This window comes from Corvus moneduloides, chromosome 25, assembly GCF_009650955.1.
Source record: "Corvus moneduloides isolate bCorMon1 chromosome 25, bCorMon1.pri, whole genome shotgun sequence".
Taxonomy (NCBI): Eukaryota; Metazoa; Chordata; class Aves; order Passeriformes; family Corvidae; genus Corvus; species Corvus moneduloides.
The window spans coordinates 113,736-129,516 of record NC_045500.1 but is presented as its reverse complement, the minus strand read 5'-3'; the positions used below and the strand labels follow the sequence as shown (position 1 = coordinate 129,516).

Here is a 15,781-nt window from a genome sequence, read left to right as displayed (position 1 = left end):
TCTGATACAAGAGAAGTGACAAAAAGCCTTTTGAAGCACCCCCCAAAACTTGTCAGCAGCAGGGTCACAGAAAGTAAAGAACCTCACCAATGGCCTAATGTATTTCCCTTTTTTCCACTCTTTAAAAGCAATCCTTAGTAATTTAGCAGCATTTTATTTCCAAAGCATTAATTCATCAGCTGGGGTTGAACAGTTACAGCACCACCCCACAGCCAGGCTCGCACACAAGCTCTAATGGATGCATTAACCAGTTCCTACACGGGAAGCAGCAGAGCTCTACTTAGAACAGCGGCTTAATGCTATTAGAAAATTAAGTGGTAATTTATAGAACAGACTCAAGCTGGCTGTGCTGAGATGCCCTTCACTGATTTTACTTTTTGAAAGTAAAACTACCTCCACAGAAGGAAGTATTTCAGGGCTATCACTGCAGAACATGTACCTGGCTTTGCATGTTGAAAACCTGAATTTCTTATGCTGAATTTTATTGCTCTTCACTCTACTGAGCTGTATCAGATTGTGTAGCGCTGCATGGAAATAAAACAAAATGGGAGAGGTGATTTTTATCTTTGATAAAATGAGATTTTAACTTGTTAATAGCCTTTTCCAGGTTTCAGTGGGAAGAATGATCCTGTGCACACTGATAATAATTTCCTTGATGTTTCCTTATGCATTTTCTGAAAAATTTCAAGGTAGGGGAGAGAACATGGTTCTTTTCCGTCTGCTTTAGCTGAAATACAATTGACCATAAGGTTAGTGGAAGAATTTACACACTGCAGCTGCACCCACCTGATGGTCGGGTCCTTGATGAGTTTTAAGTAACCTGACACTTCACTGAGGGCTTCGAAGCACAAAGCCATCAGGTGCTGAAATCTTTATTACAAAGGTGGAAGCAAAATCTGCCTGTTCTGCAACAGCAAGGGAAATCGTTCCTTGAAAAAGAGCAGGCAGAACAGTTTTCAACAATCCAGTTAGGCCTTAAAGAGGCACTATACACTGAGAACTTCCATTGCCTCAACTGAAATTCCTCTTGAAGGTCTCTGAAATGTACTAGTATTTTAAATTTTTTTTTGAACCCTTTGCCCTGGCTGTCCATCATAGCAGGTTTTTGGTTTTTTTTTTTTTTTTTGGTATAAAGACCAGCTGGAGGAACTGTAAAGAAAACCGTCAAGATACGTTATTTTGAACACAAGCATTCCAAACAATTCTTTATTTTCCTGCTTGGAAAAGGCTACCAGGCAGGGAAAGAAGTGACTATTGACTTTTACTTAGAGATGCTTTTTTTTGCCTGCTCAGATGCTCTTGGGAGACACGCTTGAATGAAAAAGAAATAAACGGTCAGCCTTGCAAACAAGTTTTGCTTTCCTTAACCCTACAAGCAGACAAGGATAGCAATGGAAATGCTGACTTAACATGCAAATCCCATCACTGGGACAGTAGTTGGAGGGTAGATTGATCTGCCTATTGATGCAATTGGCCACTCACCATTTTCCTAGCCATGGGCTGAGTCATTTCAATAGTTCTTTCTCAAAGTCAAAGGATGCAAATGTTGCATAAAGTTCTAACCCTGGGGAATGGTGGTTTTGTTTCACTGGTTGACTTCAGACATGGCCCACTATGGTGTTTTTTAATTCAGAAACCCGGCTATCAGCTGCAAATATTAACTCTGCCAGAATCTGGCAAATCCGTGATGTGGATTAGCTCTATAGAATCTATTCAGATGTCTCAAATCATAACAGAGCAGCACCCCAAAAAGCTATGCTGAAATTATAGCCTGATGATGCAACAGCATGAGACAGCCAGAAACATACCTCATTCTCATATCCCTACTTTGGACATCTTACCAAAAAAAAAAAAAAAAAAAAATCATGGAGAGCCCAAATGAGTTCCTTACCAGACCACATTTGAATTATCTTGGAGGCTGCCCCTCCCTGCACAATTCCCAGCCAGCCTGGACAGCAGTGGGACCAGTACTACATGGATTTGTGTTATTAGGCTGGGAACGTTCTGAGAATACTGCACTGAGAACTTGTGTATCTCATAGTAGTACCTGTTGGAGGAGTAGAACAGGTTTGGTAACCAGCACAAAATGAATGGATTTGTGGGTGTCAAGGCTTTGGGGCAACTCTACAGCCTGGACAGCAAAGGCACATGGAGCAACTACTCAGTCACAGTCACACAACTGCTTTAGAGGCTGTCTGTATCCCCATAGTTACACCCGTCAATTAAAGGATGTGAGTGTTAACCCAGAGAGGTGGGAATAAGTAAGAACAGTTCCCTGCTTTGGGCTGTTCCCAAAGTTAATTCACTGCAGGAAGCATCCTAACAAGTAGTGACACCATTTTAAGTGTCAATCAGGTGACACTGACCTCATCTGAGGTGGGGCAGAAGGGACCAACTATCCACTCAAACACAGCAGAGAAAAATGAAAGCAAGAAAGTGTCTACAGACAGCACCAGGCCAAGTGTCTCCATATGCAAACTAAGCCCTGGTTTCATCTTTCTGTGATATGAGCAGACCAAATCTGGCTCAAGTTAAAGATGTTCCCATCCTGATGCATTCCAACAGATTGTACCACTCCAGCATGCTCAGTTTGTCTGTATTTTTATCTTTTATCTATGTGTATCTTTATTTTGTATTTTACAGGACATACTGTGTGTTTTGCAGCTTAATGACTATTTTAATCCTCTTCATCAGTGAAGAGCGTCATCCTGGACATGCTGGAGATACAGATTGTGAGATGGATGCTGCTCAGAGATCTATCTGAAGAGCCACTCCAAAGCACAGAAATCATTCCAAAGCAAATACTACAAAACAAAAAGAAATCTCTGCTTTGCTTGATCTGGTGTATTTAAAGCATGCTGTTATAAACAGTAAAAATCAGCCCTCTTTTATGGCCTGAGAAACAGCTTAGAGTAGGTCAGCAGCATCCTCTTAAAAAAAAGACAAAGGACTGCTAGTCGCAATGCATCTCCAAGTCCACGTGAGGGGAAGAGCTGCTGAAAGTTTAGCACATTAAACCCATCTTAGCTAATGCTGCTGCCAGCTGTGGCTAAATGTTTGTTATGCCCCCAGTTATAAGATCAAAAAAAATGTAAGAATCACAGCCTAATAAATAAAAGAACAGAAAATTATGAGGAAAGCTATCAGCCACTTGCATAATGAGGAACAATTATTCAAATTTTTGCAAAAATCTTTAAAGACAGTGACATAAAGCTCAAAAAGCCAAATTGAAACCAAGGACAAGCAAAGCAGATGAAGTAAAGTCATCTTTGCTTTTGCCTGGAGCAAAAGGCCATTTAGGGTCTTGGAAAGCAGTGCTCCTCATGTCTCTGCTACAGCACACATGAAGCTTGCAGCCCAAAATTTTCCTGGCTGTCTCCACAGTATTCTTCCTTGGAGCACCCAGCTTACCAGTTTGCACACACACTAGTACAAGTATGACAGTGGCCATTTCAGAACAGCACTGCTCCTGAAATCCATCAGCATCTATTACAAAAGGACTACAATGCTGCATTCTACTCAGGGCCCTGCAGTGAAAGAGGGAATTAACATGCTGTAGATGCTCTGTGGAAAGCCTCCATACAGTCATACTTTGAAAAGTATTCTCCTCATCACGCTAATTCCCATGTGAAGCAAGTTGCAAAAGCTTGCTCAGTATAATTGAGCGCAACAAATCCAGCCAAACCCAGGAATTTCAGCCTCAACTTCAAAATAGCTTTTGTCTGTACTGTGGATTTTACATTTAAGCAAATTTGAAAGAAGATTTCCTGTCATTTAAAAGCCCAACTACAGGAGGAATCCAGCTCTTCTAGTTCCTCCTCCTGGCAGCCAGGATGCAAAGGGAAGGACCTGTTGTGCAGGGAGAGAAGGCAAAAGGATGTCGAGGTGATCAGCTGGTTTATTTCTTTGTCTCTTATCCTGAGAAACAAAGATATATTCTGAAGCAAGACGCAAGGATTTAAAATGAAGGATTAATTAAAAACACTATGCATAAAACACAGCACTATGGATTCAAACATAGATAATAGATTTCAGCTCTTGTGATTAGTACAAGTTTTTATTCACAAACTCAAACGTGCATACCATGGAAAAAAAGACAAAAAGTGCATGAGCACATAGGCAGAAGGAGAGGGACAGAACAGGTGACAAGTTGTGATCCAGCCCACAAAGTCAGCTGTGGACAAGGCAGGGATACAGCAGTGCAAACCTTCCACTGCATCCAGCCTTTGCCCCAGCAGGCCATTCATCTCTGCCTCTGTTATTGGGAAATTGTTTCCGAGAAAGCAGCTGTGCCCTAAACAGGACATCCACATACTGACTGGCTTTGTTGCAGGGCAAGTATTGATGCAATTTGAACAAGACAGCATTTATCAGGAGTGACGGGGGCAGGAACGTGGGGTTTTTTCCCTTGTTTCTCCAGTGAGTGTCCCTTGCTGTGACACGATGCTCTGTCCCAAGCCCAAGCTTCACACACCCACAGGAACACCACAACTTCATTTTGTGACCCCCTCAAGAATTCCCTCAGCCTCTCCTGGGATTTGGCTCTTGCCCAGGTAAGCCACAGCACCATGTCCATCCATGCCCAAAGGCTGAGCTCTAATACATCAATATACTGCAAATGCAAAATCTCAAATTTTTTTGCCTGGTTACCAAGGGAAAACCTCCTCCACTGCCTGACATTTCCAGCACTGAGGCTGAGGCTCTACTTAAAGCCTCTGGAAATGAAGTGGTTATTGAAACCCTACAACTCAAACTACTTAGAGGCACTTAAATCTTACCCCAAGTCCAAATGGGAGCAAGCATCCTGCTCCATTCAAGAGTAATAACCGGTTTCCACAATAACATGCACCCTCAACAATTTCTCAGTCTCCTTTTTTCCTGGCAGGCAGCACATTTCAGTCCATGCACGAGCACTGCTGTACCCTACATTTCAGAATTCATCTTTGACCGAGACTGCTAAGGCAGGCTCCGTGCTCTGCTTGGATCCTGACACCATTTCATTCTTCAGGGTTTCTAAACGTGTTTGTGATCTTGCGGCGTAAAACGAAACAGCTATCAAATTCAATTTCTTCAGTGAGGGCTTTGATAAATTATGCAGGGAAAGACTCACATTCAAATGCCAATACACTCTCTGGGAACACCAATCAGAGGTTTCAATCAACATTTTGCATTTAATCTTTTGAGAGGAATACTTAGGAGATTAAAGCAAATCTGCCCCTCTCTGTTTCAGGCCACAATTACTGTAAGTTGACCAGTGCAAGAAGTCAACCAATGCTTGGTATTAGTGAATTAGCCTAATTTGTGCAAATTCCTCCATTTTTGGCAAGTTACTAGGCCTGATATGAATGAGAGAAGATCAAACACCAATAAAAAACCCAACTACACTTAGAGCTGGCAATGTGTCACGTCAAATCCAAAACCATACAGAGAATTTGGTGATTAAAAGCTTTATGCTAGAGGATACCACACATCTAAGCAGAGACCAGCTTCTGTTGTGAATATGCTATCCAAATCCACTTGGAATCTAACAGGAGTGCACAATATTTATTGTAACAGATGGTATGGGTAAGATTTTTCTTTTTGTTACTGTCATTTCATACTATGCAATGACATCATAACTAGTGGGATTCATCAACCCAAAATCCAAAAGAAAAGGAACAAAGCTTTTGGCAGGGAGCTGGAGCTAAAAATAACATAAGAGCCTTTAAAGAAAAGCCCAAAGATTAAAAATGCAAATGTTCAGCTTTTGATTTAGGCATCTCAGTACTGAAGTTAGCATAAGGCAACTCCTAGAAAATACCAAGTAGTTTGCTAAACCTCTGTTTCATCTTGGCAAGATTTTTGAGTTGTCCTCACTGACTGCATTTAGAGCTTTGTGGTGATGGGTTAAAGAAGCACAACATCTTCATAAGAAAGTGCAAGCCCTGCTATAGCAGAGAGTTAACAGAATAATAAAATTCTCACTAATGCAAGAATTGAAAGAAACCAACCCACCCCCTGACCCACATCTCAGAACTTCTCCCATTTGAAAATGTAACATAACCAAGAAAATGTTTGTTGGAGGAAAAGAGACCTAAATGAGAACAGGAACTTTCAAGGTTAAACACTGCTTTTATTTAAACACGAAGTCATCTGTAAGGAGATGATAATTAGCTACTCTTAAATGGAAACTTCACTGAGTATCAACCTGCTGTTAGAGTCAAGGGAAGTACAGCCCCAGCCAGCTCAGTGTGCCTGTGCGTGCCTGCCTGTCCCTGTCCTTGACCTGGATCAAAATACACTTTGCACTGCTGTAATTTTGTTAGAGAGAAGCTTACTGTATGAAATTACCTAAATGCATCCCTGTCACGGAGCCAGAGCCTGGGATCTGAGTGCTGAGGCATGTTTATCATCTGCTGCACCTCGGCACGATACCATGGGTCAGCGACACTGCCAACAGCTGTAACACACCAATGACTCAGGGCCTCACCCCAAAGCTTCTCCAGTACAACAGGGAACCAAGGCACAGCTCCCACCTTCTGTGGGTTTCGCTGGGTTTTTTTCAGGCTGCATCTAAGTTATGCTGGCAATTTTAATGCCCTTCATACTTGGTAACTTGAAAAACTTGAGCTCAAAGTCATCGTTTGCTAATGATTTTCCGTTTGTCTCAAAGCACAGTGAAGCCATCCAAGCCAAACAATTAATGACTTGTCTCTTCCATAAGTTTCTCTGAAGGTCACACACTGCATGGAATAACAACTTCAGACCCTGCTTCATCAACTGAAGGCCTTGTCCAACCACAGCATCTTACCCCGCAGCTCACCTGTGCAGGAAATCCTGGCACTAGAAATAACTGGTAAAACTTTTGAAGGTCCAGAGGAGGAATCCCCCAGGAAAGGACTGGCAAAGAGGATTAGACTGAACTCTGTAAGCAGCCACTGATCTGCAGGTTGAGCACTAAGAATTCCTTCAAACCACTGCTAACAGATGTTACTGCACAGCCCAACACAGTCATCTTGAGAAACAAATCATCAGGAAAAAAACAGCTCAAGTGAAGCCACTGTCCTTGCAGTAAACACACCAACATCAGCATAGCCCAGCTGCACCAGTCCTCACAAACTACTGGGCCAGTCTTGCCAGAAAAGATCTCTAAATCAGATGAATACATACATACGTACATGAACCAGGTCTGCCTGTAGAGAACAAAACGCTTTCTGGACCATGCCTCACCCAGCAGTTCTCTCCCTCAGGAAACAGAGAACCAACATGTGATTTGAATTCCCATTGTCACCAGCGAAACGGAAAGTGAAATAAATCACCAAATGCCACGGAGAGCAGCAACATTTGACTGTGCACACTAGTTAAGAGTGACTAGGAGGCTACTGAAGATATAAACCAAAATGAAGGTCTGCAATATATTCATTTGTACACGAGCATTATCACGGCAGGCAAACATGACAACAAGGAGTTAGAACTCAATTTACTCCATATACAGGTTTATCTTTCAAGAATAAGGAGTACCTCCTTTTCCCCACTGGCTGTATACAAAACATGCCTGCAATACCTCCAAATGAAGAGCTGGTAAGCAGCTTAGCCAAATATGCTCCTGATCAGGTGGACACCTGATTACATAAAGCCAAGCAGGCTGGGTTTGGCTGCTAGAAAGATTAGTTTAACATCACTTGCAGAACATTGGTGTTTTGATCATTCATCTCAGGTTGGAACTTAAAACTCCCACAAATGCACATAAAGACAAAATTTTACATTTCAAACACCAATCCTTTAGAGCAAGCATTAGAACTTACGGACATTTGAAAGCCAGGCTAAAAGGTGGGTTTCACTTCTGTATTCTTTGGTACATGGGTTTTCCATGTTCTCACATAAGGTAGTATAGCTTAAAGAACACTTAGTCACAAATATATATTTAACTCCAACTGAGAAGGCAGATGGAGGTGAAAGTAGTAAATCTAGTGCTGAACAAGTTAAAAAAAAAAGTGTCATTCACAAGCCAGATCTCCACATGAAATGTGTGTGTGTGTGTATATATGAACGACCACCTGTCCCATATAAGTAACAGTATTAACAGGCTAAAGTTACTTTTATCCTATTGTATCTGAGGAGGAGCCATCAGTCCTCCCAAACCAGAAAAAATAAGTAATTTTGGTTAATTCACAATAAAGAGAAACCTGACAATTTAGTCCACTCGCATCTTCCTTCTTACTGCTTTATAACTCACACTAGTAAGCATACAATAAGTATATATCTACATATGGAAAAGTTGTAAGAGTTTGCACAATGTTGTCAACCCATTTCTCCCCACAAACCTGAGACTTATTGGCACCTACAGCAAAAGGCTGAAAAGGAAAATATCCAAAAGCAAACTACAAAATTAATATAGTTAATGCATAGTCACCAAGCCCTAAGTACTCCATTTAAGATACGCAGCAACCAAAACCTGTGGTAGGAGATGCCATTTCCCTGTGACAAACTCACTGCAAGTAGAGAGAGCAGAACATGTTAATTATGGGTGCAGACAACACTTCTGGGGAAAAAAAAGGGGCAATCTTGCAAGTTCAAGTACAGTTCTGAGTTAGGAGCCTCACCAGAAGGGTTTCTAGGCCATTGTGAGTATTCAAAGCCTTCCAATCAAGAGCAAGCATCATCTTAAATTAACATCATGTTTCAGAGGTGCTGACTGCCTGAACTTAAAATCAATGACACCAAGTTTTACTGCACAGAAGAAGCAAGAGAGCAAGAGTCTGAGGTGTTGGCATCAATTTAGAAAGCCTGAGGAGTTAATGAGCAGAGAGTAAAATGCCCAAGTGTAGAAAGAAGGGGAAAGGCTTTGCCTTCTAACAAGAAATAGTTTGAGATGGTGTATTTCTTTCTATTTTCAGCTGAGGAACAAGGCTTTGGTTTAAGTACATGTGTAGAAGCAGATGCTGCAGTCAAAGTGACTTATACTTCCAAGGTTGAGTCCATACGCCTCCAAAAGACACACATGCAGGGAAAAGCAAAGGCAGAAGTTTTACAAGGCACATCTAGAGAGAAGCACAACTGGTACAGAGCACAGGGAACTGCAGTAATCCTTCCCTGCACTCCCAGGTGCTGGAGGAACAGCAGTGCCTAATTATAATACAGCTAAAGCCACCTACAGAATAGCTTTTGAATAACTTGCAGGTGATGCAACAACCACATTAACAAAAAAGTCATTCAATCCCTGGGAGAGCTATTAATGCCTAAATAACATTTAAGGAGGTGATATTTATTCCACAGGTGAAACAAGGAGAGCTGAAGGCCTCCTCCAAAAAGGAGCACTTACCTTCATGTGCCATCCTACAACACAGCATAAATTCCAGAGCCTCTCCGCAGTATCAGATTTGCTTTATTTCCATATCTTTGCTTCAGAGAAGCTTTTATTGAAGCTTAGAAGAGGCACTGCATATAACCACCTTCATAGGAAGGTGTATTTCATAACACTGGGAAGCAAAGTTTTAGGAACTGAGAGGAAACTAAAGGCCACAGGCTCAAGACTGGAATTTTCCTGGGCTGTTTCTGCTCAGGACTCGAACACCGAAGTGGAAATTTCCCTAGGTGGAGTTCTTTGTTCGATGCAGCAGGCAATTAGAAGTCCCCAAGGTCTGCAGAAATGGCACAGACTGGTATTTTTGTTAGGGAGAATTTAAGCAATACAAGACAAAAATAATAACATGAAATTCTGCTGCAAAACACACGCTTTTTTTTCCCCTCCCCCAACTCCTGGTGATTTCAAGCAGGCAGGTAACAGATGTAAGCATTCAAGAGAGCTTTGGAAAAATACCAAACATGATTAAAAAAAAGCAGTATCAGGTCTCCATTGCCTCAGATTTGATTACACAAAAAGGTCAAGTGATAAAAAAACTTTGCACCTTTAAAGGCCTTGAGGGCACAGCAGAAGCAGTTTATCATTGGAATACAAATCAAATTAGCATAGATTTATTTTCTTTTTCCAGTTGGCATCAGTGTCCTGTTTGAGGTTCCTGGGGACTTCACAAGCAAAATAAGCAAAATTCAGACACATACTGCTATGGAAAGAAACACATTAACTGCTGGGACCCATGATTTCTCTAAATTCTTCCATTCATATTCATTTGGAAGAGAAACTGTCAGAGGTTATCAGCCATCCCCACACTTTGATGTGAAAGGGAGACCAACTGTCACCAGCACCAACCCCTGGGAATGCCCTAGTCAAGAGTTCAGATACCACCAATTTAAGAGAAAAAAATAAACTGCCACTCCCCTTGCTCTGTGCAGGACAGAAAGAAAAACAGATTGTAGTTGATAAGAAGATTACCGGGTGTTCCAGGGACAGGGAATGGGAGCTAAAATAATCAAGAGACAGAAAATCTACCTAATGCAAACGTGCCAATCCAACTGAACTAATAACTGCAGACATTTTTACGTGTTTTCCATAACTTTCAAATATCATCTTGATTATTGAAAAAAAAATCAATTGCTTGCATATTTTTCATCACATTATCTGATAAAATCCAGTAACGACCACAGTATAAATCCCTGAACAGTAACCATTTACTTCCTAAGCTCTACATTGAGAGCTATTCTTGAGCAAATCTGGCAGCAATAAAGACTTGAGAGCTGCAGTCCCCCCACCGACAAGACAATGGGAGAGGACGCAGCAAAAATAATGATTAAAATGCCACAGTTGATATTTATGCCAGGAGATGAAGGTGGCTACCGTGCCTTTAGAGGATGCAAATTGAATTGCAGGAATGTTTTCATTTTAATCCTTTTCAAAAAGGTCAGTGCCCCCTTCTCCTGCTGCTGAGCTGCTGGCCCCTCCTGGAGCATCAAGGTGTGACACGGCTGCTCCCCTCTGTGCCAATCCTGGGATGGGCAAAACCTGGGATCTGCTTCATCACACAGACACCAGGCTTTGGAAAAAAATGACAGCTAGATTTGTTTTCCAAGCTGATTTTTCATGGCCCATATCCCTAAGCAGTAGATTCCAGAAGGGATGTGCATAGCAGCCAAATTTGTCTCGGATGTAAGAGAGGAAGTGACCTACAGCTGGAGGAGTTGCCAAACAGGTGCAAGAGATTGGATGTAGCACCAGCAGCCAGGACAGTCCCCTGCCACCAAGGCAATGCCAAGGAATCTGATCTGGGCATTAGCTCCATGCCCTCAGAGCAGCTCCACCATCCTTCCTGCAAGGTAACCGATGCATAAGTTGTTCCACAAACAGTTATCAACCATGTTCCATTGATTTACAGAAATTTAACAGAAGGATTGGTACAAAGTATGTGGAATACTATTCCTCAATAGCAATCAAACAAGCAGAAATCATGGACTAACCAATTCCATATAACACATTAAAAATATCCAAGAACTGCATTTACTGCCAGTTAGGAATTACCACCAGCTTAGAGCTTTATGCATCACATTGAGGTAGATGTTCTGCTTAACCAAGCTTATTAAAATTTACTGTAAACTCTCAAATCAAGCCATTCATAAGCAGCCACAAGCTTTTTCTTTATCCAGCCCTAAATAACCCAGAACCTTCACAAGACAGATGCAGCTGTTTTGCATTTCGAAACAACATTCAGGCGTAGATTATTAAACTCTATTTACATGACATGTCTGAAGCTCAGCACGTACTTTGCTCCTTGTTTTGCTGCTTCCCTCTAATAAGACAGGTTTATAGTGTCGAGTTTTTAGACCCGCAAGATTTTCTCCTACCCATCTCGTTGTCTGGAGAGCTAGATTACACTGACCTTTTGGATTTAGGATAAAGCTGGAATTTCCTCTGACCAGTTACTTTCATATACGCAAACACAATACATATTTCGTGTATACAAAAGGAATATATACTCGTATACGTGCGCATGTACATATATATATACACACACAGACCCCTACGGGCATCTAAGCCATTTCTATATGAAATGCATAGCCTTTACATTCGGCTGAAGCATACTCCCCGAAAGCCAAGGTACCAGTTCCAACCTAAGATTTATTTTGGATCCATCAGCAACCAAATGGATTCGTTTAACCGAGATTTTTATCTAGGGAATTGCCCTCTAACAGTCTTCTAAGCTTCTGGACCCATCTGAAGCTGGCCGCTCCTGCTCCCGTGCCAAGAATGCCGAGGTCACGTCCCCAAAAAAACAGCCCCAAGCATCCCGGTGAGACGGAGCTTCCGTCCAGGTGCGCGGCCTGAGGGTTGCGGCTTTCCCGAAAACACGTTTAAAACACGAACTCACCACCCCGGGAAGGTCTCGGAAAGGCTGGACAAGCTCCAGGTGGTTCCACACCAGCCGAGACACCCCGAACCCCGCTTACCTCCCACCTGCGCATCGGGTACCCCCGGGGAAGCCCCCGCCGCCCGCACCCGCACCCGCACCCCCCACACACCTCGATGTATCCGGCGAGCGCGGCCGCGGGCCCGAGGAGCGCCAGGAGCAGCAGAAGCGCAGAGCCCATGGCCACCGCCATCAGCCGCCGCCGCCCGAGCGCAACTGCGGCCGCAACGCCCCCGCGGGGACCCGCCTCGCCAGGCCACGCCCCCGCCGAGACTGACAGCCCCGCGCGCCAATCGGAGGGTGGCGTGTAGCCGCACCCCCGCGCCGCTCTCAGCCAATGGGACGAGGCGCGTGGTGGGTGGGACCGCCCCCCGGCGGGAAATGGCTGCCGGGGCTGACGGGAGCCGTGAGGGGGAGAGGCAGGCCGGGGGTGTGGCCGCTCTTTGTCACCTCTGTCACCGCCGGCTGCTACAGAATCAGCCCCCGGTAAAACTCCGCATAGCGGGGACCTGAAAAGACCATGGGATGTATGGCCGTCTGTGGGCTAAACTCTTCACCACACCACTGCGGTGAGCAGGAACGCTCTGGGGTAATAAAAGGCAAGTGAGACGTTTTCCTCATCTAAAATGTTTCCCACTCAAAGAAAACATCTCTGCATCTATCCCTGATTTCTCAAAGCCCTTGACCCGTGTGCAAGCAGCAAGTTCCCGGCTGTTCGGGTTTCGCAATGTAACTCAACACGTGTCCTTTTTTATTTTGTTTTTTTTTCTTAAAATACAGCTATTGAATGAAAAGAATGATAATCATTGACGACTTCATCCTGCTGCCAACACCGGTGCTCGCCAGGCACTACCTGAAGAGAAGACATCACATGTGCTGCCACACATGCTGCTCTGTAAACACAGCACAGCTCTCCATAAACTTTAAACAACATGCATGTATTTAATTAAATATTTAATTAAACAACAGACACATCACCATCACCACCTCCAGTTTGTGTTTCTTCTCAACCAGAGCACAGCAGCAGTTCCTTCGAGGGCAGATGTCCTGCCACTCTTGGTGCTGCTATTTCAGGACACATTTCTGGCTTTAAAACCAGGTTTTCGCGTCAAATTTGCATTGAGGGTATTTCAATTTCACCATGTTACTTAGAAATAGAAATTTTAAATAATTAGAATTTTAAAATAAGCAAACCCTTCAGGACCAAAGCAGATCTACCAAGTGCAGTTGCTGCTACCACAGACCTTCCACATCTGTGCAGAGCATTTATTAGCCCCTTTTTAGTACTTTCCTTGGTTTTTCCAATGGAAAAGTACTTTCATCAGTTCAGGGATGACAAATGCCCACCTTGAAGATGCAAGCACTAAAGATCCCACTGGTTTCAAGAACATGAGATCTTTTAAAATACCAATATATTTTAGACTTCTTGGATTTTTTTTTTAAGCACTGACATGCAGTGAACCCATTGGCATTAAGTTAGAAAAGCAGTATTGTGGAATCACAGAATGGTTTGGGTTGGAAAAGCTCACATTGTTCCATGCCACTGCCATAGGCAGGGACACCTTCCACCAGATAGAATATCCTATAGAGTCCATGTATTTGCTTTCATCTTTGTGTGAAGATAGGTGAGGTGCTTAAATGGGATGGAAAAAGATCTTAGTACAAAATGTCACAGTTATAAAACATTTCCATTCTAAACTTCCATATTCTTTACTGGCTCTAACAAGTGCTATTTTCTGAAATAGGAACATTGCTGAAATGTTGCAGATGGGGTAAATCTGTATGATAGATCAATAAGCAGCCCAGCTTTAATTAAAATTGCTGACTGGTCCACTGGTCACTTATTATAGTCTCTTTCTTACACTATTTGAAAACCTTAAATCTCTTTTACTGCAGTCCTCTGGCATATATAATTTTCTTTTTAGCCTGGCCAAGTTCAGTTGAAAAATGGAGTAACAAGTTGCTTTTGAAAACGGACACATTTTAATGTAAGTATTTTATTGTGCAATATGAATGCATGAGTAAATAACAAGACATTCTTAGTCAGGCTCTTCCCTTTATTTAAAAAGGAGGGATTTTTCTTCCTCCCCAGTCCAAGAATGTACAAGTTTCTTTATAAATCTTTGGGGATGGGCTTTCATTGGAGGTTGAATTTATATAGTACTTAAAGTGCTACATAAATTAATTTACTTTTATATTTATGTAGTGCTTGGTGAGTATTAATTTATGTTCACAGCACTGACTCCAACAGTGTTATCCTTGTTTTTCTGAAAAACTTTCAATCAGGTGACTCTTGGGGAAGTCTCTCAGATAAGCACGAGGTACAACTCAGCTGCGTTCTCTCCTGCTACTAGTCCTGCACTGCAGATACACCAGGGTGTAAGAGCTTGTGAAAAACGAGGTTCACTCTCCTGTGAGAATTTAAAGAGTTTAATATAAAGACAATAAGAGACACATAAAATAAAGCAAAAGGATAACGGCCGGGTGCCTCGGCGCTCTGCCAAGAGCACACCTGATGCCCGAGGTGAGTCCTTTTTATACCATTTTTACTGTCTGTTCTCTATTCATATTCAAACTTTTCCTGGAGCTGTTCTGCATGGCCACTCCTTGGGTCCGCCTTTTTAGAGCATGCGTAGTCTTCTGCCTTGTGGTTTTACTTCTTTTGATTCTTGGGGTTGGGCCCGCTAGGTAAGAGTCGATGGTAGGGTGGATCTCTTAATTCTCCAGACAGTCAGGGCTGATTGCAGCTTTGGGCCTCTTTGCCCCCCGGCCAGAGCGGTGATAGCGGCTCTCGGACCCTCCCGGCCGCCCCCGTTCTCCGGGCAGAGCAGCCTTTGGGCCCTTTTGTTCTCTGGACAAAGTGTTGATTAGCAGCTCCTCGGGCCTCATCCTCTGCTCGCTTGGAGGTTCTCTTACTTGCTCACACTTGCTAACATTCTTGCTAAAGAGAGAAAACTACATCCACACAGCAAACAGCATTTCTAACATTATATAATATCTATACTTTGCGAGAAGCCAATATTATAATATATGTTTATAACAAGCTGAAGTCCTGCAGCAACACTGCAACACAGGATATTCCTCTTCAAGAGCAAGGCCATCAGTGCTCAGCTCACTACCTAAAAAGCAAGTGAGAAATCAAAATTTGAAGAATAACACATTTCCCTTCATACAGAGATCAGTCCTCCCAGGACAGAAAGTCCCCAGAAAAAAAGGTTTAATCTCCCAGATCTTGGTCATTCCTTGGTGACTATCAGGAGCTCTACATGCAACTAAATTCATATGACTGCAGGGTGGCAAGGAGAGAGTTTGAGATCAGAGTCTCCAGCAAGATGCAAATAGAATTCCATCAGTTGGAAAAAACCCGAAGGCTTTCAGCATGGCAAGGCTTTGGGGATGGCTGTTCTTAGGTGCCTACTGCCTACACAGGAGCAGCAGGTCACTGCAGGCATGGTGACACTCACGATAGCCATGGTTAATTCAGTGTACAGCTCAATTTTAGG

The 15,781-nt window shown here is 42.9% G+C and overlaps 1 protein-coding gene across 7 annotated transcripts in view; it reads right to left on the bottom strand.

The window, feature by feature from the left end:
- The window catches only part of APLP2 (amyloid beta precursor like protein 2), a 48,210-nt gene extending 35,707 nt beyond the window's left edge, over positions 1 to 12,503 (bottom strand). For all 7 annotated transcript variants that reach the window (XM_032134048.1, XM_032134050.1, XM_032134051.1 and 4 more), the window contains exon 1: positions 12,391 to 12,503. In XM_032134048.1, the coding sequence (XP_031989939.1) occupies positions 12,391 to 12,471 (81 nt within the window). In that variant the 5' untranslated portion in view covers positions 12,472 to 12,503. The remainder of the gene's footprint in view (positions 1 to 12,390) is intronic.
- Positions 12,504 to 15,781: the final 3,278 nt, after the last annotated feature.